The following is a 22,796-nucleotide window of genomic DNA, read 5'->3' on the forward strand; positions in this document are numbered from 1 at the left end:
CGGACCCACATTTCAATTGCCCAGTCACAAATAAATCCATTATCCAATAATGCCTTGCGTAGATGTGTGGCTGAACTATCAATCCATTTCTGCTGCTTAGTCCATATATCTGTCTTTTGAGTTCACCCAGAGCTCCTATTATCACATTTGCCCAAACACTGATTAAGGCCTGATTACAAGTTTGGCGGTCCTGGAGCGGTCCGCCACGCCAGCACCCTGCTCCAGGACTGACAAACTCAACTGCCAACCACCCGCCAGATTACAAGTAATCTTGTGGTCAGGAGGGCATTCCTTTGGCGTTCCCAAGGTGGTGCCTATTAAAAAGGAACCTCAATGGGAACACCAAAGCCCCTTCCTGCATGGCATGGACTGTAAAGTCCATGCCGTGCAGGAAAGGGCGTGACAGCACACAGGGTGGCACAACATGTGCCCCCCTTCACTCACACCATGGCCCTGCAGGGCCCCTTTGTTTCCTCTCCGCCATGAACACCATGGCAGAGAGGAAACTCGCAATATGCTTGAAGGTGCTGCAGCAGCACCGCCAAGCATATTGCGGCCTCAAGTCCTCTGCAACACCGCCTGGGATTTCTCATCCGTGGAGATTGCGGCGGTCCGATCACCCGACTTGTAATAGTGTGGTCGGACCGCCGGTCATAATTAGGCCCTTAGTCATTTTTCCATTCTACTGACTCTTCAATACGTTTGCCGAATATGCAACACCCATTGGCCATTTATTCACTTATTGCTCCATCATCCATACAATAACTAATCATTCGGTAATATTATCGTGACAGCACAGGTTGATTGCCTATTCCATCCATTTACTGTAATTCTCATCTCATTGATGCACTCATCTGTAAAGTATCTAGCCATTTTTTGTCCCATCCATACACCCATAGACTGACCCACCCATTTATAGATTTCTTCATCTACCCATTGGCTGCTACATCTATATACCCATTGTTCCAGCGACCACTGCCCCACTTAGTTGATCATCTATTCATTGGCCCATGTAGCCATCCACTAATTCAGCTACACATTTGCTGACATACTTATCCATCGGCTTCCTTATCTATTGACAGCCTTTTCTATGACCTCAATACCTGCTCACTGACTGCCCAATCCATCCAGATCCTTCTATCTATTTTTTTGCCCAAAAAACATTGACTTATCCATCTAGCAATTTATGGGTCCATGCGTCAATTAATTGGCAAATCTATCCCTTGATTGCGCATCTACCCAATGAATATTTGATAATTAACTCACATATCCATTGATTGAGATACCTACCCATTTATTGGTGCATCTACTCATTCGTTGGCTGGCCCGTCCATTGAGTAGTCAACCTACACAATGATTAACCTATCAACCACTGATTCGCCATGTTACTGATAATTTATCCCACCTATCTATTAAGGTATGCATACATGGATGTGCAAGGTGTTTCTAGAGCGTGAATCTACCCGAAAGGCAACAGAAGCTACACATAGTTAAAGGAAAAAACATAATCAGAGAGAGATTCTGGACAGGGGGTTCCGGGAGTGGGTGGACAAACCTGCATCACGATGTAGTGTTCTTTAAAGAACTGGGTCTTCAGCTCTTTCCTAAACTGAAAAAAGGTGGGGATCGCTCTGATAGATATGAGTGGGGATGTCCTTCCAGTTCCTAGGTGCGTACATGAAGAAGGCCCATTGCCCAGCTTTTTTCCTGCCCTTTTTGTCTTCAGTCTGCAGTGTTAATTGGCCCATCTATTAATTTACAGATTCTTTTATCCAATAACTTTCCCAATAATTAACTCATAGGCAGATTGACAGACCCACGAGTTACTGAAAGAAGCACCCATTCGTTGATAAGCTCATCTGTCCATTAATGACTCAGCAATTTACTGACTTACACATCTAAATGATTGTTCTGTGTATCTATTGCCTAGACAACGAGCCCATTGGTTAACCCGCCTATCCTTTGCCAAGTAAATGCGTGAATCGACCCAACAGTCGATAATCGGCCAATCTAATTGTTGTTTGTCCCACACAATAATTAATAGCCCCATCGCCTTATCAATTGCTCCATTTGCTATGTATTGCTGGCTTCCAATCAACTAATTGTCAAATCTATTGGCTCCATACGTATGCATGTGTTATATGTAGCGGAGACCTGTACGGATCGAAGGAGGGTACCTTACACTATTTGGGAGAGTGGGGGTCGTAGGGTTAATAATGTGTGAGTGATATGGCAAAGGAAGGTGTACGTAAGGGAGGCTAGAGGTGCATTGTGAGCATGCTCTAGAATAGAAGCCATAGTGAGATAGCAGCATTGGGTACTGGCCAGGGTAGCATTACAAGAGTTCTGCAGACGTCTTACTGTGACAGCAATGCATGAACAAGTGAAGGTAGAGATATGCTGTGAGAACCTGGTGGAACTGTTACTGGAATAGGTCTGCATGCTTAGGTAAGATCTACGCCACAAGAGCTCTGTGAAATTCTTACTGGACTAGAAATGAAGGTTTCACGAGAAGGTAGAGCTGCACTGTGAGAGCTTTGTTGTTGAATGAAGTTTTACTGGGATAGAAGTGTATTGTGAGAGCTCTACGGATGTCTCAGTCCTGCGATAGAAGTGCACAGAGCAAGTCAGAACAGAGAAGCACTGGGACAGCACTGTGAAAACATTTATTCTTGGAGTAAGAATGCATGGTGCAAGTGAGGGTTGGGGTACTTTGAGAAAGCCCTGTGAAGGTTGAAGAGCTGCCATCTTGAGGTCCTAGTCAGCAATAGCAGTGCATGGTGCAAGTCATGACAGAGGTCTAGTGTGAGGACTCTGTGACTGCCTGTACTGCGATAGCAGTGCACGTGTTAACTGAAGAAACAAGCTTTGTGAGAGTCTTGTGATAGCATGAGAACCAATAACCGAGGCCTTTAGTTTATACGCGCCCATGTGTTCATGAGTAAAACTTATAACACAAAAGAAGATCCTTGTGTTTCCATTTTTCCCAACAAGGGAAAGCATTGTGCAGATACAATTTTATGAGCGACAGCAAGGAAAGATAGACCTTATGCCTCCCAATGTCAGACGTCCGTAGTTGGTCCAGTGGAGAGTTTACTTTTTGTTACTTTTAGTTTTGTTTTCTCCATTATACTGCACAACTACAATTACCAGAATGCATAGTTAAAAGATGGAAAGAATAAGCTTCTGATGCCTGACCTGGGAGACATTGAGTGCTTCGGAAACAACTCAAAGTATACTCTTTAGTTCTCTTACGCTCTCATCTGACGCTTACCAGTGTTAAGTCGCCTGTAGTGTTGCATGCTTCTGGGAGGTCTCAGGACGATTCAGCCTCCATACTGATGAAAGTAATGGTGCTACAGGTAACAGTCGAGGGTGCCAGGAATAGGCAAGGAGTAATGCTGTCTAGCCTGTAGCTCCCTGATCCCGAGGAGTGGAGGTGCCAGCTCTGTGTGTAAGCATGTCATGCAAGAAAGTGCACACACCCCTCTTGTAAATTCTTGCTACTTTCTTGAGTGAGCTTTTGAGCAGGGAGATAACATAACCCTCACTTCTAAAGTAGGGCCTGCATCAAGACTAATACTTAAGCCAAGAAGTGAGTGTTACTGCAGGCAGGTCTTGGCACTACTAAGTGGCGTTCTGCTGAAGTATCTATTTTGCCACTTTGAAGGAGGCCTCACTTTAGTTGATGCTGTTCTTCTTTGCCTTATCGTGTGCCCCCCTCGTAGCCCGCTCTGTCTATGTTGATTGTATTACTTGCCTTTGACACCTTAGTCTTGTAATCATGTGATTATTCTTGTTTGTTATTTCAACTTGATGTCGATATTGCATTTATTACCTTCCTTCCATCCTTTTGTAAAGCGCTCTGATATCCTTCGGGATCTTGTTTGCGCTATATAAAACTTTATGGAAGAAAGGTAAGAAGAGTGGCAGGAAAGCAAACCAATGGTAAGGAATGGACAGGCTTTTAGCCCCTGTATGTTTTTGATAAGCCCACAATATGTATCACAATAGACAACCCATGTGCAATCTGAAACACCACAAATTACTCAGAATGCATTCAAGCTTAATATTATTTAGCAACAAGGGTGTATTGCATCTATGGTTGCTTGTGTTTCAATTTAGAAGGCACTCTGTTGGGGGGGCGTGGCTTGCAAGCAGCCAAGATGGCCGCATTCTCTTGAGCTCCGACGCGTCGCCAGGAGGTCACACGAATAAATATGTGACCGAGACCTTCATTGCCTACAGGAAGTGCAGATTCTGGCAGCGGAACGCAGAAGGAGTGTTGGTGGTGTTTTTTTAGCGGCTGCTGTGCGCTCTTGACAGCACAATAACCGTGCTTGCTGTTACCTCAGGACAACCCTAAAAATGGTGGCGTGAGCAACACAAGTGAAACAGCGGGGCTCTAGCGATAAGTACTGACTATCGTCAGGTGCTGGGTTTCTGAATTGCATTCCAGTCACCTTTTGTTTGAGGATATTGCTTTTGCGCATGGCCATGCAGATTTATGATCAGATTATCCATTTTCACATCTTTGTGCTCGACGCGCTATTCATGTATTTAATGCCCTAGTCACAGTTTTCTTCTGCAGTTGGTGCCAGTTTCGTTATGCATTTCTCCATTATGTTTGCCTTTTCGAAATGCTTGTTCCTTCTCTGACATTATTTCAGTAACTTTACCAGGCATTGAAACGCACCATTCTGTTTTATGTGGTCTGCCATAAGAAATTGGATTTTCTGCTGCTCTTTTAGGTTGCTATAATCTGAGTAAAGGTGTGTGCACTGTATTCAGCCTGTTGGTGAGGAGCAGTTAGAGACTTATATGTTACGGTCCAGATTTGCCCATACCGTTGGTCTCCAAGAGGCTGCCCTCTACCAGTGAGGAATCTGTTGGTACTTTTGTGGACAGCAGATACACGCTGAGTGCTTACCCATCTGTCTATCTTGTCTTTGTTTTCTAATGGCAGACAATATGGGTCTCTCTCCCAAAGCCAAGGACTCTAAAGGAAATCTTAAGAGATCTAAGCAAACTTCTTCTTCTCCGGAACTTGTACCGAAAGACTCTGGTACTACGTTAGATGCTATTCTCTCTTATCTGAATGCTGTTCAGGATACTGCGCAGAGCACTAAAACAAATACTGATTTACTTCAGGTTGAAGTAGCGGCAATCAGGAATGACTTCAAGAACTTGACGCTTCGTTTTTCAAATGCGGAATCTCGGATAAGTGTAGTGGAGGATTCCACACACCAACAGTCTAAATCTATGCAGAATATGGAGCGCTCCCTGATTGCTTTACGGAGAGATCTTACGGAGCAGGAAGACAGGAACCGTAGAAGTGATCTACATATATTTGGTCTACCAGAGGACTCAGAGAAAACCGCGTCATCAATGCTAGAAGGCACACTGTTAGCAATAGGGTCTTGACTGTGCCATTTTGTGGCTACGCCAAGACTGATTTGCATATGATTCATCCGTAATGGCTCCAGCAACCTCAAACATAAATGAAACAACTGTGCCCAGAGTAATTAACAGTGGTTTAGGCGGATTCAAGCATTTCCAACCATCCCTTGTGTGTTGACTGAGTTACCACAGGTAGCAAAGGGATTTCCATAAATAAGTACACAGCCCACTGGGTACTAGGACTCACTGATGTCCAGCAACACAACTGTGAGTGTTTGTGATGTGGTTCTCAAAAAACAAGGCGAACTGTAGAGGATCCAACTAGACTGTCCATTTTTCTGTAGGGTCAACACCCCTTTGCATGTGTTTGGTTCCTGTCCGTATTGACACAGAAAAGCTCAAATTGATGGAATGTGCCCCAATTATTTATCACTGGTCCAAATTGATTCAAGTTCTATAACTTTGCGGTTGCCTTCTCAGCACTATCTGAGCTTTCTTTGTCAGTGCCCTTGTCAGAGTTACACAGCTTCGCCATATGAATATTTGCAAGGTGTATTCTGAGGGCTTCAGCATTTAAGTTGCATTAATCAGCTCCCCGTTAGTGTTACAGGGTTCCTCTGTTGCTGCTGCAGGGATTCAGCAGTGCGAGCTAGCTCCACCAATGCCCTGTGGGTGTTACAGGGACCCAGCAATGCTCTGTTGCCGCTGTACGAATCCAGCAGCATGAGCTAGCTCCACCCGTGCCCTGTAAGTGTTACACGGCCCCAGCAATGCTCTTTTGCCGCTGTACGAATCCAGCAGCGTGAGGTAGCTCCACCAGTGCCCTGTAGGTGTTACAGGGCCCCAGCAATGCTCTGTTACCGCAGTATGAATCCAGCAGCACGAGCTAGCTCCATCCGTGCCCTGTAAGTGTTACAGGGCCCCAGCAATGCTGTTTTGCCGCTGTACAAATCCAGCAGCGGGAGGTAGCTCCACCAGTGCCCTGTAGGTGTTACAGGGCCCCAGCAATGCTCTTTTGCCACTGTACGAATCCAGCAGCGGGAGCTAGCCTAGCTCCACCAGCGCCCTGTAGGTGTTACAGGGCCCCAGCAATGCTCTTTTGCCACACCAGGGATCCAGCAGCGTGAGCTAGCTCCACCAGTGCCCTGTAGGTGTTACAGGGCCCCAGCAATGCTCTTTTGCCACTGTACGAATCCAGCAGCGTGAGCTAGCTCCAACGGCGCCCTGTAGGCATTACAAGGCCCCAGCAATGCTCTGTTGCCGCTACAGGGATCCAGCAGCGTGAGCTAGCTCCACCAGTGCCCTGTAGGTGTTACAGGGCCCCAGCAATGCTCTTTTGCCACTCCAGGGATCCAGCAGCGTGAGCTAGCTCCACCAGTGCCCTGTAGGTGTTACAGGGCCCCAGCAATGCTCTTTTGCCACTGTACGAATCCAGCAGCGTGAGCTAGCTCCACCAGTGCCCTGTAGGTGTTACAGGGCCCCAGCAATGCTCTTTTGCCACTCCAGGGATCCAGCAGCGTGAGCTAGCTCCACCAGCGCCCTGTAGGCATTACAAGGCCCCAGCAATGCTCTGTTGCTGCTGCAGGGATCCAGCAGCGTGAGCTAGCTCCACCAGTGCGCTGTAGGTGTTACAGGGCCCCAGCTATGCTCTTTTGCCGCTGTACGAATCCAGCAGCGTGAGCTAGCTCCACCAGTGCCCTGTAAGTGTTACAGGGTCCCAGCAATGCTCTTTTGCCACTGTACGAATCCAGCAGCGTGAGCTAGCTCCACCAGTGCCCTGTAGGTGTTACAGGGCCCCAGCAATGCTCTTTTGCCACCCCAGGGATCCAGCAGCGTGAGCTAGCTCCACCAGTGCCCTGTAGGTGTTACAGGGTCCCAGCAATGCTCTTTTGCCGCTGCAGGGATCCAGCAGCGTGAGCTAGCTCCACCAGTGCCCTGTAGGTGTTACAGGGCCCCAGCAATGCTCTTTTGCCACTGTACGAATCCAGCAGCGTGAGCTAGCTCCACCAGTGCCCTGTAGGTGTTACAGGGCCCCAGCAATGCTCTTTTGCCACCCCAGGGATCCAGCAGCGTGAGCTAGCTCCACCAGTGCCCTGTAGGTGTTACAGGGTCCCAGCAATGCTCTTTTGCCGCTGTACGAATCCAGCAGCACGAGCTAGCTCCACCAGTGCCCTGTAGGTGTTACAGGGTCCCAGCAATGCTCTTTTGCCGCTGCAGGGATCCAGCAGCGTGAGCTAGCTCCACCAGTGCCCTGTAGGTGTTACAGGGCCCCAGCAATGCTCTTTTGCCACTGTACGAATCCAGCAGCGTGAGCTAGCTCCACCAGCGCCCTATAGGCGTTACAAGGCCCCAGCAATGCACTGTTGCCGCTGCAGGGATCCAGCAGTGCGAGCTAGCTCCACCAGTGCCCTGTAAATGCTATGCAGTGCGAGTTTCATTGGATCACCATTCACTGTAAGCGCCGTAAAACCTAAACCTGTGAGCTTCCTGTCTGCAGTGACCCTCAGTGCTCTAGGACTTCTGCATTGAGGTATTTTTCTTATACCACTACAGGCCCATGCAATGTTAACTGAACAAGCTCCAGTACCCTGTGAATCGCTATATGTCCCCAGAAGCATTAGCTACCTTCAGCAGCATCTGTCAATGCTACAGGACCATAGCGGTGTGAAATGTCCTCACTCGTACCTATCTGTCCACTCTGTTCCTGTGAGCTTCCTCCCTCAAAAAGAGTGACTTCCCTCCAGGAGTGCCCTCCTGCTAAAGCCCCCTAATAAGACAGAGCCTACTCACAAATGACCCCTCCTTGGACAAGATGTATGTTCTCAACAGGGTCCCATACCTGCACTCACAGTGCCTGTGTTCAATGAAGGACAGCTCCATGTATGCATTTTGTCCAGGCAGTACCTTCAAGAGCTGAAATATAGAAGAAATTGGTCAAATGTATTTAACCACTATTTCAAAGCAGTCCCTACTATTGGAAACATCCTGCACATAAGCTTCACACACCCCGCATGTTTCACAAGGCCCACACACAGGCTTAACAGTGATCACAGCGTTTATGTATCTTTCATACATAATGCATACAATCAGCTCACAGTATGCACACAGATCACTCAGTCTGCACACATTCTGCACACAGTTTACACACATTATCCATATATCCTTCACACATTATGTGCACAACCTGCACTCATTCTGAAAAACAGAATTAAGACATCCTGCAAACAGCTTAAGTTTACCCACTTTTTACACACAGCATCTGCACACAACATAAACACATCTTGCTTAGATCCAGCACATAACCAGATCATAACCGGTACATACCATACATTAGACACAAACGCCATACTCAACCTACCCTCAGCCTTCTCACAGTCGACACATAGCATTTAGACAGCTTGCAGACACCATGCACACACCCTCCAATAGCCCACACAAATCTGGCATACATCTTGCTTATATTCTGGACATACAGCGTCCAGACAATCTACACACATCCTCCTTATAAGAGTATTCATGCTGTGACACCCTCTGGACCCAAGTTAAGAGAAGCTCCAAGCAAAGATCAAGCAGGAGTCCATTTACAGATACAATCACCCTCTGAAGATTTACTAAGGCATTACATGCTCTGAAAAGATAAAACAGCTGCTTCTTTGCATTCAGAAACTGTCAAAACGTACAGAGAACGTCAGAAAAATACATCCAAATGTACTTCTATTTTAATAGAGGACGTTTCGAATTCGTAAGTAGGAAGGAAAATCTGATGATGCAGACATGGTATCGATATAAACTGAGGACCTGATTTTGAGTTTGGCAGATGGAGTAGTGTCCTTCAAGATTGTGGAGAACATTACCGCCAACATCCCAGGGGTAATCTGTCCATCAGATTTACAAATGACTATGGGCTCTGTGGTCATGTCTGTACACTGAAAGGAACCGCCATGAATGCAGTTCCTTTTAATATGCTAAAGGTTTGGTGGAAGGCCGCTGTTGGTTTTGAAAGCCATCGGCCAAATGTTTACAATTTTTTTTTTCTAAACAAGCTTCCAAAGTGGGAGTTTGTATCTGAAAAAAACAAAACAACTAATGACCACATCAAGGTATTTAATTATGAAGAATAGAGGGTGTCAGATAAACCATGCTTTGTTTTGTTTTGCTTTCTTAAAAAACATATTGTGTCTATAGAAATCAGAGATAAGTTAAGCTAATGTCAGCAAAAGCTTTTCCTGCAATATGCAGCTACCAATACCCCCTGAATTGCATTTAGAATGTTCATATTTTGACTAACTTTCACAAACATTCTGCAAAATAAAGCATGTGCAATGGATAGCCTCAGATATATTTGAAGATATTCATGGAATGTTCGGCTAACAATGGGTCGTAATTGCAATTTGATTGTTCCAGTTTTAGTTTAGGTTTTTAGCTTGTATTTATAGGTTAATAAATAAAGAGTGGACAATGGTGAAGCTCTGCATAGGCTTTCATTATGATGTAATCAAGGGTGGCTCCTCCATAATGGCGAAGGAGCGTCGCTCCAGAGCCCGTGCCAGCAGACAATAAATAAAATGATAATAGTGCAATGTTATTATCATTTTATTTATGCTGTCTGAGCCCTGCAATACAAAAGTATAGAGCGGGCCGGGCATGTAAGGGAGGAGTGAAGTGCACTCATAAGTGCGCACGTGTGTTTGGCGGGCTGTCCGAGGCCGGCCCAACACACATGTGCACTTATGTTTCTCCAAATGTAAAATGTAAATGTAGTATACTTGTAAAGCGCACAGCTGCCCCAGCAACGGGGCGTCCCGGCGCTGTATAACTCTGGGGAACCCGTCCTGGCTTTCCCTGTGGGATGGTCCCTTGCTGGGAGTCCCCAAGGTGGAGCCAGGCATCCCTGGAATTGGTGGGGCCGTTGTGGAGATTAGGCAAGCTAATGCCCAGAGTTGCCGAGTGGAACCCCTGATTAGAGTAAGCACCGAAGCGAGAATTATCGAGTCCGCTGACCAAGGTCCACGACCCTGCCGCGTCGGGAATTGAACCCTGGTCCCGGGCTGACTTCTGCTCTCAGGCCTGCTGCCTCTAACCAGTGAGCCACACTACTCCACACCAGTGAGCCACACTACTCCACTCACATGGGTGTGTTACGCAGTCGGCCTGGACAAACAGCACAGACTCCAATGCACCGCCTGAGCAGCAAACGAGGACGCTCAGACCAATGCTGGTGCTGCTCTCTTGTGAGAGCAGCGCCTGGATTGGGTACGGAGCCTGTACCCTGAGGGCCCGTCCCTTTCCGGCTGTCGGCCGCCGAGAGGAACAGCGATGCAGGCGTCACCGGGAGCGGAGCGGGGCAGCAGATAAGTATTTCATTTTGAATTCTTATATTTTATTTCTCCTCCCCTCCCAAACCCGCTGCCCTCTCCACCGGCGGCTTCCACTGGATGTCATTTCACTGAAATATGGAACTGGTTCCTTTAAAATAAGCGTTGTTATATAACTGCATTTTGCGCAAATAACCATGTAATATATATTCACAGAGTTATACTTAAGGTTGATCCCGCACTCCATAGGAAATACGATTTCTGTATCCCTAATGAGTCTGTTCCCTTAAGACAAACCTGCAGAGGTCCCAAATCATTTTACACTAGGCTTTAAGGGATTGCCCTAGTATATTTTTTCTCCTTGCGTAATTCTGACTTTGGTAAAATTATGGCACAGTGGGTGGCCTTTCAGTCATTCAGTGCCTTTTCTTTTTTTTTTTTTAAACCTTTATTGAGAATATACAGTTACAGTCAAAATCCGACCGACAACACAGTGAAGCAAAGTTACAGAGGTGGCACAGTCAAACAATGTAAATCAGGATCAAAGCCATGGTACACCTCGTAATATCGATGCGCAACTCAGGAGAGCCGAAAGGAACAGGGTCGCAGGATCAAAAAGGTTTCGTTTTGTCTTTTTTAAAAAGGAGGAAAAACAGGATCGGATACCACATCATTAAACCTTGTCAACACTAGGGTTACACTAGTTACAGGATATGTACGGCAAGACCATCATAGGCAGGGCATACTTAATAAACATACAATCAGGATAATCAACAAACAGGTCAGACCCCGCCCAGACAAGCCCGCCCGCCATTTAATTAAGCAGTAGAGCAGGAACCCCCGTATGGAACTCGAAAAACACACACAGACGTGCCTAGAATCCGACCCCCAAAAAGGGGAAAAAGAAGGGAAAAAAGGGAAAACAAGCATTGGAAATGCAATAGGTCTCGCAATAGAATAGTTAGACATTTTTCTTTTTGCAAATGGAAGAGTGGCGTTGCGTGGATGAGTGGCGTTGCGTGGATGAGTGGCGTTGCGTGGATGAGTGGCGTTGCGTGGATGAGTGGCGTTGCGTGGATGAGTGGCGTGTGTGAGTGGCGTTGTGTGTGTGAGTGGCGTTGCGTGTGTGAGTGGCGTAGCGTGTGTGAGTGGCGTAGCGTGTGTGACGTTGCGTGTGTGAGTGGCGTTGCGTGTGTGAGTGGCGTTGCGTGTGTGAGTGGCGTTGCGTGTGTGAGTGGCGTTGCGTGGATGAGTGTGGTTGGAATGGAATAAGTATCGCATTAGAAAAGTTGTAGTTATTGGTGAGGGTGAGGGTGATTGAGGGTAAGGGGGTGAGGGTGATTGAGGGTAAGGGGGTGAGGGTGAGGGGTTTAGGGTGAGTGAGGGTGAGGTGTTGAGTGGGGGTGAGTGAGGGTGAGTGAGTGTGAGGGAGGGTGAGTGAGGGAGAGGGGTTGAGGGTGGGTGAGGGGTTGAGGGTGAGAGGGTGAGTGAGGGTGAGGGTGAGGAGTTGAGTGTGAGTGAGGGTGAGGGTGATTGAGGGTGAGGTGTTGAGGGAGGGTGAGGGTGAGTGAGGGTGAGGGTGAGGTGTTGAGGGTGAGTGAGGGTGAGGAGTTGAGGGTGAGTGTTAGTGAGTGTGAGGGGTTGAGTGTGAGTGTGGGTGAGGGTGAGGGGTTGAGGGTGAGTGAGGGTGAGGGTGAGGCTGAGAGGTTGAGGGTAAGTGAGGGTGAGTGATGGTGAGGCAGAGGGGGTGAGGGTAAGTGAGGGTGAGTGAGAGTGAGGGTGAGTGAGGGGTTGAGGGTGAACGGTTGAGGGTGAGTGAGGGTGAGGGTGAAGTGTTGAGGGTGAGTGAGGGTGAGGGGTTGAGGGTGAGGGGTTGAGAGTGAGTGAGGGTGAGGCGTTGAGGGTGAGTGAGGGTGAGGGTGAGTGTGGGTGAGGGTGAGTGAGGGTGGGTGAGGGTGAGTGAGGGTGAGTGAGGGTGAGTGAGGGTGAGTGAGGGTGAGTGAGGGTGAGGGGTTGAGGGTGAGTGAGGGTGAAGGGTTGAGAGTGATTGAGGATGAGGATTTGAGGGTGAGTGAGGGGTTGAGGCTGAGTGAGGGTGAGGGTGATTGAGGGTAAGGGTTTGAGGCTGAGTGAGGGTGAGGGTGAGGGGTTGAGTGTGAGTGAGGGTGAGGGTGATTGAGGGTGAGGTGTTGAGGGTGAGTGAGGGTGAGTGAGAGTGAGTGAGGGTGAGTGAGGGTGAGGGCTTGAGGGTGAGGGTGAGTGAGGGTGAGTGAGTGTGAATGAGGGTGAGTGAGGGTGAGTGAGGGTGAGTGAGGGTGAGTGAGGGTGAGTGAGGGTGAGTGAGGGTGAGGGTGAGTGAGGGTGAGGGTGATTGAGGGTGAGTGATGGTGATGTGTTGAGGGTGATAGAGAGTTATAGAGGGTGAGGGGTTGATGTTGAAAAATTTTTTTTTTATTAAAATGTCTGACGCAAATCGCCACCTTAACGCTACCTACATTTACCAGGTTAGCGTTCTAGTTTATTTTTTTCTTTTCCCTACCGTTACGTATTTTTTTTGATGGACATTTTTTTTAGCCAATCGGAGCGCGACGTTTTTGACGTCGCGTTCCGATTTGCATACGTAATCGGTGGAATTCTCCAGAACATGGAGAATAGCCGGATGCGGAAGGCGTGTTCCTGTACGTGTGCTGTTGGTGCGTCGTATGATAGGTAAGAGATTCCCTCGACGTGTTTTTTTAATATAATGTAAAGTAGTATTGATAGTATGCATAAATTAGTTAATAATTACGAGTGTATTTATATAAATATTGACATATTTTGTTAGCGATTGTAATTATTTTAGTTATTTATGTAATTTATATGTAATTAAGTGTTTTATTTACTACATATAGTATATTTAAGTTAACGAATGAATAGGAGTGTATTTTTAATAATGTTGACATTGTATTTTTTTTTTGTAATATTTCGAAATGATTATTATGTCGTGTAATTAAAGTCTTGTTTTTATTATTCGATATGTAATGTATTTATTTTCTTAAAGTGTTATGTAATGTATTATTAGCAGTTGTTTGTTATTTGACGTACAAGAGCTGTTCATTGAGTTTCTAAGTACTCTTTTCGCCATGAATATTGTACACTTAAAATGTATTAATTGTATTACGAGTTGTTTTGTGAAGCTAAGAGACATATGTAATGTTTATTGATGATGTTTGCGCTGAATCCAAGTTGCGTAATATGTTTTTAATATTTGATGTAATTCCGTGTGATGAACTGCTATTGTTATATGCCTACGGCTTTTTGTGTAACTCATGACAATTGTGTTTAATCCGTCCGATTTACGGGATGAATAGTGCTTGTTTATTACCCAAGTTAAAAATAGGCTGTTTTACTTTTGTGTTTGTACATCCTAGTCCTCGCATCCTGACTGATATTTCTTCGTTCTTTTGTTGGTGTTATTTTGTCCTAATAATTGTTGGTTTGGTGACCTGAAGCTTGATAAACATCATTGCGCGTATTTTTACTTTGGTTGTTATTTTCTAGGATGTCTTTCTGTTGCGTATCTTGAGTGTGTATTTGTAGGGTGAATTAGGCTGTTAGTTTATTAGGGTGAATTAGGACTCAGGATTTCTATCTTGGAGTTAGAGTGTGGATTAGGATAGTTTATTTCTATTATTCCTTTTGTTGTTGTATGTGTGTGTGTGTGAGGGTGAGTGAGGGTGTGTGAAGCTGAGGGTGTGTGACGGTGTGTGAGGGAAGCTTGCACTGCTGCTGTCGGTGCTGTACCTGTTCCATGTGTAAGGGAAGCTTGCACTGCTGCCGCCTGTGCTGTACCTGATGTATGTGTGAGGGAAGCTTGCACTGCTGTTGCCTGTGCTGTACCTGCTCCGTGTGTGATGGAAGCTTGCACTGTTGCTGCCTGTGCTGTACCTGCTCTGTGTGTAAGGGAAGCTTGCACTGTTGCTGCCTGTGCTGTACCTGTTCCGTGTGTGAGGGAAGCTTGCAATGCTGCTGCCTGTGCTGTACCTGCTCCGTGTTTGAGGGAAGCTTGCATTGCTGTTGCCTGTGCTGTACCTGCTCCGTGTTTGAGAGAAGCTTGCATTGCTGTTGCCTGTGCTGTACATGTTCCGTGTGTGATGGAAGCTTGCACTGCTGCCGCCTGTGCTGTACCCGCTCTATGTGTGCGGGAAGGTTGCACTGCTGCTGTCGGTGCTGTACCTGTTCCATGTGTAAGGGAAGCTTGCACTGCTGTTGCCTGTGCTTTACCTGCTCCGTGTTTGAGGGAAGCTTGCATTGCTGTTGCCTGTGCTGTACCTGCTCCGTGTGTGATGGAAGCTTGCACTGTTGCTGCCTGTGCTGTACCTGCTCTGTGTGTAAGGGAAGCTTGCACTGTTGCTGCCTGTGCTGTACCTGTTCCGTGTGTGAGGGAAGCTTGCAATGCTGCTGCCTGTGCTGTACCTGCTCCGTGTTTGAGGGAAGCTTGCATTGCTGTTGCCTGTGCTGTACCTGTTGCATGTGTAAGGGAAGCTTGCACTGCTGCCGCCTGTGCTGTACCTGATCTATGTGTGAGGGAAGCTTGCACTGCTTCTGTCGGTGCTGTACCTGTTCCATGTGTAAGGGAAGCTTGCACTGCTGTTGCCTGTGCTGTACCTGCTCTGTGTGTAAGGGAAGCTTGCACTGTTGCTGCCTGTGCTGTACCTGTTCCGTGTGTGAGGGAAGCTTGCAATGCTGCTGCCTGTGCTGTACCTGCTCCGTGTTTGAGGGAAGCTTGCATTGCTGCCGCCTGTGCTGTACCTGATCTATGTGTGAGGGAAGCTTGCACTGCTGCTGTCGGTGCTGTACCTGTTCCATGTGTAAGGGAAGCTTGCACTGCTGTTGCCTGTGCTGTACCTGCTCCGTGTTTGAGAGAAGCTTGCATTGCTGTTGCCTGTGCTGTACATGTTCCGTGTGTGATGGAAGCTTGCACTGCTGCCGCCTGTGCTGTACCTGCTCTATGTGTGAGGGAAGGTTGCACTGCTGCTGTGGGTGCTGTACCTGTTCCATGTGTAAGGGAAGCTTGCACTGCTGTTGCCTGTGCTGTACCTGCTCCGTGTTTGAGGGAAGCTTGCATTGCTGTTGCCTGTGCTGTACCTGCTCCGTGTGTGATGGAAGCTTGCACTGTTGCTGCCTGTGCTGTACCTGCTCTGTGTGTGAGGGAAGGTTGCACTGTTGCTGCCTGTGCTGTACCTGCTCTGTGTGTGAGGGAAGCTTGCACTGTTGCTGCCTGTGCTGTACCTGCTCCGTGTTTGAGGGAAGCTTGCATTGCTGTTGCCTGTGCTGTACCTGCTCTGTGTGTGATGGAAGCTTGCACTGTTGCTGCCTGTGCTGTACCTGCTCTGTGTGTGAGGGAAGCTTGGACTTTTGCTGCCTGTGCCTCACCAAGATTTGTCTAAGTAAATGGAGAGGGGGGAGAGAGTTGGAAGAGAGAGTGAAAGAGGCAGAAACGTGTAGAGGAATAGAAAGAGAGAAGGGATCTGTAACCTGAGAGATGTGGCATAACAGAACGCTCGCTAGTGCAGGCACTGCTGCTCGGGGTATCGGCGCGATTTGTGTAAGTGGGTGACTGAAGCAGAGTGGGTGAATATATATGTCTGATAGTGGATGTCTGATGCTTGCAGGTCTGCTGGGGTGCAGGGTCAGTACAAGTCAAGCTGTAAGTTGGTGTGTGTCAGAACTGGTTGCCTCGGGGCCAACGAAGTCTGTTGCGAGGCGTGGGGGGCAGCCTTTGATGTGCGAGAGAGCTGCCGTGAAAGGCATGTAATTAGGGGGGAGGAGAAGTCGCGCTGGGGTGAATGGAGGGAAGGCAGAGAAGGGGAGGGGGGATGAATGTGACCCGGCGGGCAGGGGAGGGGGTGAGCGGGGAGAGCGGCATGAAGGTGTGAAAGCAGCAGGGGCATGTAGTGCGGCTAAGATAACTGAGACGGCGGGCAGGGGAGGGGGTGAGCGGGGAGAGCGGCATGAGGGTGTGAAAGCAGCAGGGGCCTGGAGTGGGGCTAAGATAACTGAGACGGCGGGCAGGGGAGGGGGTGAGCTGGGAGAGCGGCATGAGGGTGTGAAAGCAGCAGGGGCCTGGAGTGGGGCTAAGATACCTGAAGCAACGCGACACGGCAGGCAGGGGAGGGGGCATAGCGGGGGTGTGGGAGGAGTGCGGCTGAGGGATGTTAGCGCTGAATCCAACTTGCGTAATATGTTTTCTATATTTGATGTAAATCCGTGTGATGAACTGCTATTGTTATATGCCTACGGCTTTGTGTGTAACTCGTGACAATTGTGTTTAATCCGTCCCATTTACCGGATGAATAGTGCTTGTTTATTACCCAAGTTAAAAATAGGCTGTTTTACTTTTGTGTTTGTACATCCTCGTCCTCGCATCCTGACCGAGATTTCTTCGTTCTTTTGTTGGTGTTCTGTTGTCCTAATAATTGTTAGTTTGGTGACCTGAAGCTTGAAAAACATCATTGCGCGTAGTTTTACTTTGGTTGTTATTTTCTAGGATGTCTTTCTGTTGCGTATCTTGAGGGTGTATTTGTAGGGTGAATTAGGCTGTTAGTTTATTAGGGTGAATTAGGACTCAGGATTTCAATCTAGGAGTTAGAGTGTGGATTAGGATAGTTTATTTCTATTCTTCTTTTTGTTGTTGTATGTGTGTGTGTGTGTGTGTGTGAGGGTGAGTGAGGGTGTGTGAAGCTGAGGGTGTGTGACGGTGTGTGAGGGAAGCTTGCACTGCTGCTGTCGGTGGTGTACCTGTTCCATGTGTAAGGGAAGCTTGCACTGCTGCCGCCTGTGCTGTACCTGATCTATGTGTGAGGGAAGCTTGCACTGCTGCCGCCTGTGCTGTACCTGCTCCGTGTGTGAGGGAAGCTTGCACTGCTGCTGTCGGTGCTGTACCTGTTCCATGTGTAAGGGAAGCTTGCACTGCTGCCGCCTGTGCTGTACCTGATCTATGTGTGAGGGAAGCTTGCACTGCTGCCGCCTGTGCTGTACCTGATCTATGTGTGAGGGAAGCTTGCACTGCTGCTGTCGGTGCTGTACCTGTTCCATGTGTAAGGGAAGCTTGCACTGCTGTTGGCTGTGCTGTACCTGCTCCGTGTTTGAGTGAAGCTTGCATTGCCGTTGCCTGTGCTGTACCTGCTCCGTGTGTGATGGAAGCTTGCACTGCTGCCGCCTGTGCTGTACCTGATCTATGTGTGAGGGAAGCTTGCACTGCTGCTGTCGGTGCTGTACCTGTTCCATGTGTAAGGGAAGCTTGCACTGCTGTTGCCTGGGCTGTACCTGCTACGTGTTTGAGTGAAGCTTGCATTGCCGTTGCCTGTGCTATACCTGCTCCGTGTGTGATGGAAGCTTGCACTGCTGCTGTCGGTGCTGTACCTGTTCCATGTGTAAGGGAAGCTTGCACTGCTGCCGCCTGTGCTGTACCTGATCTATGTGTGAGGGAAGCTTGCACTGCTGCTGCCTGTGCTGTACCTGCTCTGTGTGTGAGGGAAGCTTGCACTGCTGCCGCCTGTGCTGTACCTGATCTATGTGTGAGGGAAGCTTGCACTGCTGCTGTCGGTGCTGTACCTGTTCCATGTGTAAGGGAAGCTTGCACTGCTGTTGCCTGTGCTGTACCTGCTCCGTGTTTGAGTGAAGCTTGCATTGCCATTGCCTGTGCTGTACCAGCTCCGTGTGTGATGGAAGATTGCGAGATGTGGCATAACAGAAGGATTGGTAGTGCGGGCACAGCTGCTTGGGGTATATGCGATATTTGTGTAAGTAAATGGAGAGGGGGGAGAGAGTTGGAAGAGAGAGTGAAAGAGGCAGAAACGTTGATAGGAAAAGAAAAGAAAGAGCAAAGGAATCTAAGCTGCGAGATGTGGCATAACAGAACGATTGTTAGTGCGGGCACAGCTGCTCGGGGTATCTGCGAGATTTGTGTAAGGGAAGCTTGCACTGCTGCCGCCTGTGCTGTACCTGATCTATGTGTGAGGGAAGCTTGCACTGCTGCTGCCTGTGCTGTACCTGCTCTGTGTGTGAGGGAAGCTTGCACTGCTGCCGCCTGTGCTGTACCTGATCTATGTGTGAGGGAAGCTTGCACTGCTGCTGTCGGTGCTGTACCTGTTCCATGTGTAAGGGAAGATTGCACTGCTGTTGCCTGTGCTGTACCTGCTCCGTGTGTGAGGGAAGCTTGCACTGCTGCCGCCTGTGCTGTACCTGATCTATGTGTGAGGGAAGCTTGCACTGCTGCTGTCGGTGCTGTACCTGTTCCATGTGTAAGGGAAGCTTGCACTGCTGTTGGCTGTGCTGTACCTGCTCCGTGTTTGAGTGAAGCTTGCATTGCCGTTGCCTGTGCTGTACCTGCTCCGTGTGTGATGGAAGCTTGCACTGCTGCCGCCTGTGCTGTACCTGATCTATGTGTGAGGGAAGCTTGCACTGTTGCTGCCTGTGCTGTACCTGCTCTGTGTGTGAGGGAAGCTTGGAGTGTTGCTGCCTGTGCCTCACCAAGATTTGTGTAAGTAAATGGAGGTGGAGGGAGAAAGGTGGAAGAGAGAGTGAAAGAGGCAGAAACGTGGAGAGGAAAAGAAAGCGCGAATCTGTAAAGTAAGAGATGTGGCATAACAGAAGGATTGGTAGTGCGGGCACAGCTGCTTGGGGTATCTGCGAGATTTGTGTAAGTAAATGGAGAGGGGGAGAGAGTTGGAAGAGAGAGTGAAACAGGCAGAAACGTGGAGAGTAAAAGAAAGAGCGAAGGAATCTAAGCTGCGAGATGTGGCATAACAGAAGGATTGGTAGTGCGTGCACCGCTGCTTGGGGTATCTGCGAGATTTGTGTAAGTAAATGGAGAGGGGGGAGAGAGTTGGAAGAGAGAGTGAAAGAGGCAGAAACGTTGATAGGAAAAGAAAAGAAAGAGCGAAGGAATCAAAGCTGCGAGATGTGGCATAACAGAAGGATTGGTAGTGCGGGCACAGCTGCTTGGGGTATCTGCGAGATTTGTGTAAGTAAATGGAGAGGGGAGAGAGAGTTGGAAGAGAGAGTGAAAGAGGCAAAAACGTGGAGAGTAAAAGAAAGAGCGAAGGAATCTAAGCTGCGAGATGTGGCATAACAGAAGGATTGGTAGTGCGGGCACAGCTGCTCGGGGTATCTGCGAGATTTGTGTAAGTAAATGGAGAGGGGGGAGAGAGTTGGAAGAGAGAGTGAAAGAGGCAGAAACGTTGATAGGAAAAGAAAAGAAAGAGCGAAGGAATCTAAGCTGCGAGATGTGGCATAACAGAAGGATTGGTAGTGCGGGGAAATCTGCTTGGGGTATCTGCGAGATTTGTGTAAGTAAATGGAGAGGGGGGTGAGAGTTGGAAGAGAGAGTGAAACAGGCAGAAACGTGGAGAGTAAAAGAAAGAGCGAAGGAATCTAAGCTGCGAGATGTGGCATAACAGAAGGATTGGTAGTGCGGGCACAGCTGCTTGGGGTATATGCGAGATTTGTGTAAGTAAATGGAGAGGGGGGAGAGAGTTGGAAGAGAGAGTGAAAGAGGCAGAAACGTTGATAGGAAAAGAAAAGAAAGAGCGAAGGAATCTAAGCTGCGAGATGTGGCATAACAGAAGGATTGGTAGTGCGGGGAAATCTGCTTGGGGTATCTGCGAGATTTGTGTAAGTAAATGGAGAGGGGGGTGAGAGTTGGAAGAGAGAGTGAAACAGGCAGAAACGTGGAGAGTAAAAGAAAGAGCGAAGGAATCTAAGCTGCGAGATGTGGCATAACAGAAGGATTGGTAGTGCGTGCACCGCTGCTTGGGGTATCTGCGAGATTTGTGTAAGTAAATGGAGAGGGGGGAGAGAGTTGGAAGAGAGAGTGAAAGAGGCAGAAACGTGGAGAGGAATAGAAAGAGAGAAGGAATGTAAGCTGCGAGATGTGTGGCATAACAGAAGGATTGGTAGTGCGTGCACCGCTGCTTGGGGTACGACAAACAGGAGATGGTGACTAAAGTTTCAACCATGAGGTTGGAAGGCAGTGAAGTGAAATGTGAGGAGGCACCTCTTCAAATTGTAAAACAGACGGAGGGCATTGCTGTGGGGAGGGGGTGTAGGAGAAATGCACATGGCGGGCAGGGGAGGGGGCGGAGCGGGGAGAGCGGCATGTGGGTGTGAAGAAGCCGGGGCCTTTGAAGTGAAGCTAAGCTTCACTTCAAAAGGTGTCGGAGGAATGCGGCTGAGGGAACAGACGGCGATTGCGGCTGAGGGAACTGATGTGCACGCGCTTTTAAGCTCAATGCACATGCGCATTGAGCTTAAAAGTCACGGGCACTGCAAGGAATCGCCAGGATTCCTTGCTTCTTAGTTAAAGGTTGTTTAAGCCGCAATAGGCTCGCAAGCTCGATGCGCATGCGCATCGACAGCCGAGACCTAAAAAGACCAAGAGAACAACATGAAAAAAGGCCATGGAACTAAAAGGAATCAAAAACAACACCCCACCCCCACCCCCCCACCCTGCACCACTGCACAAGGCCACGGCCCACCCCCCTAGCAGCGTGCCTGTCGCCCAGAGTCTAAACCCGAAATATAGGAAGAAAGAGGCAAGAGGAAAGGGAAAGACAATATCCAACACGAAAGAAAAAGAAAAAAAAGGGGAAGAAAATAATCGAAAACCCACAGAAGGGGAAAAGAAGCTAGGGGGGGGCCCTCCGACAAGGCACCCGACCCTTCCCCCCCCCCGAGTCCCGCACCCCTGCAATATCACTGTAACAAACATTGAACTACAAAAACCCCATACGCAGGGACAAAATCAATTAGGTAGCCCACCCTCGCAAGCTTATCAGACAATACGCAAAAAACTCTCAATGCCAGGGGAAAGGGAGCCAAGTGTCAATGTTGTAGATACAGTGTGCCGGCCCGAATAGAAACAGGGCACAAAGGTACACGCGGGAAAACACAAGTGAAGCAGCACAACAAGCGGACATGCCAACTCTAAAGGAACCGAATGTCCTGCGATGTGACAAAAAGAAGCAACGTCAGGGGCGCCGCCGCCATTTTGCGCCTTCATTCCAAGCAACGTAGTTAGGAACACCAGGACGGCCATTTCGGGTTTGCAAAGTTCAGCAACAGGATAAACAAATAAAGGGATAACGTGCCCAATGAGAACAATAGACTCTCCGAACATCCAACGTAGGCTTACGAGCAGGTGTCAAAGAGGCAGTCAATGAAGGGCACATCTGAGGTGATACTAGCGCAAACCTACTCCCACGTCGCCAAGAAAAAGGGAGCAGGGTCCCAACACCAAACATATGCAATAAAGGTCCGAGCAATGGCCGCACGGGCAAGGTCTCGTGTGCAAAATACCTGCGACGATGTATCTCGCCGTTCCGGTGGCGGCCGGCGCCCCCAACAGTAATCCAAGTCCGGCTCTTCCCTGCCAGCGCGCGGGGAACGTCCATTCCACTCTGCAGCCTTCACCGCGTGTACGTCCAACACGTATTGTGGGCTCAACCGGGCAAATCACCACTCGTCGGGGGGGACCCCAAATCCCAACGCCATCAGAGCAAGTGTCATGGCCGCCCGCCCCAAGTCCAATAAAGGAGGAAAGAGGAAGTCGGCAGTCCAACGCTCTACCCATGAATGTCAGCACCCCACTGATGTGAATGAACATTGAACGATCCCCCACGATCCGAAAGGGCGCATTGGTGGTGCCGCGCCGAAGCCAGCCCCATGCAATAAAGATGCGGAGTAGGCAGTCCATTGCAGGCTAGGCAGCACGCCATCCAAACAGCCGGCAACAAGTGGGGGTCGAGAAAGTCCATTTAGGAGAGAGGGGGGGGGAACACCACACCAGCGGGACAAGCAGCGTATGATCTGTTCTCCCGGTGCAGGGTCAGCGCTGAAGCCAAGACTGTGGGGGCGGGCTGACCTGTTCAATCGTGGGGCGGGTCCTCCTATAGCTCTGTATCCGGCGATGTGGATCTCGCCGGCGGCGGCGCAGCCACGCCAGGGCCCGGCTGAAAGTCACTCACAGGCCGGGCACAAAAATAGCCGTAACTCCGCATCCGAGGCACGGAAAGCGCCCGAAGGCGAACACATCCACTC

General features: G+C 48.8%; 1 protein-coding gene across 2 annotated transcripts in view; it reads right to left on the reverse strand.

Moving 5' to 3' along the window:
* Positions 1-22,796, reverse strand: part of PGF (placental growth factor) — a 185,634-nt gene that overhangs the window by 40,222 nt on the left and 122,616 nt on the right. For both annotated transcript variants that reach the window (XM_078659904.1, XM_078659905.1), the window contains one exon: positions 8,240-8,313. In XM_078659904.1, the coding sequence (XP_078516030.1) occupies positions 8,240-8,313 (74 nt within the window). The remainder of the gene's footprint in view (positions 1-8,239; positions 8,314-22,796) is intronic.

Source organism: Lissotriton helveticus, chromosome 9 (assembly GCF_964261635.1).
Source record: "Lissotriton helveticus chromosome 9, aLisHel1.1, whole genome shotgun sequence".
NCBI lineage: Eukaryota > Metazoa > Chordata > Amphibia > Caudata > Salamandridae > Lissotriton > Lissotriton helveticus.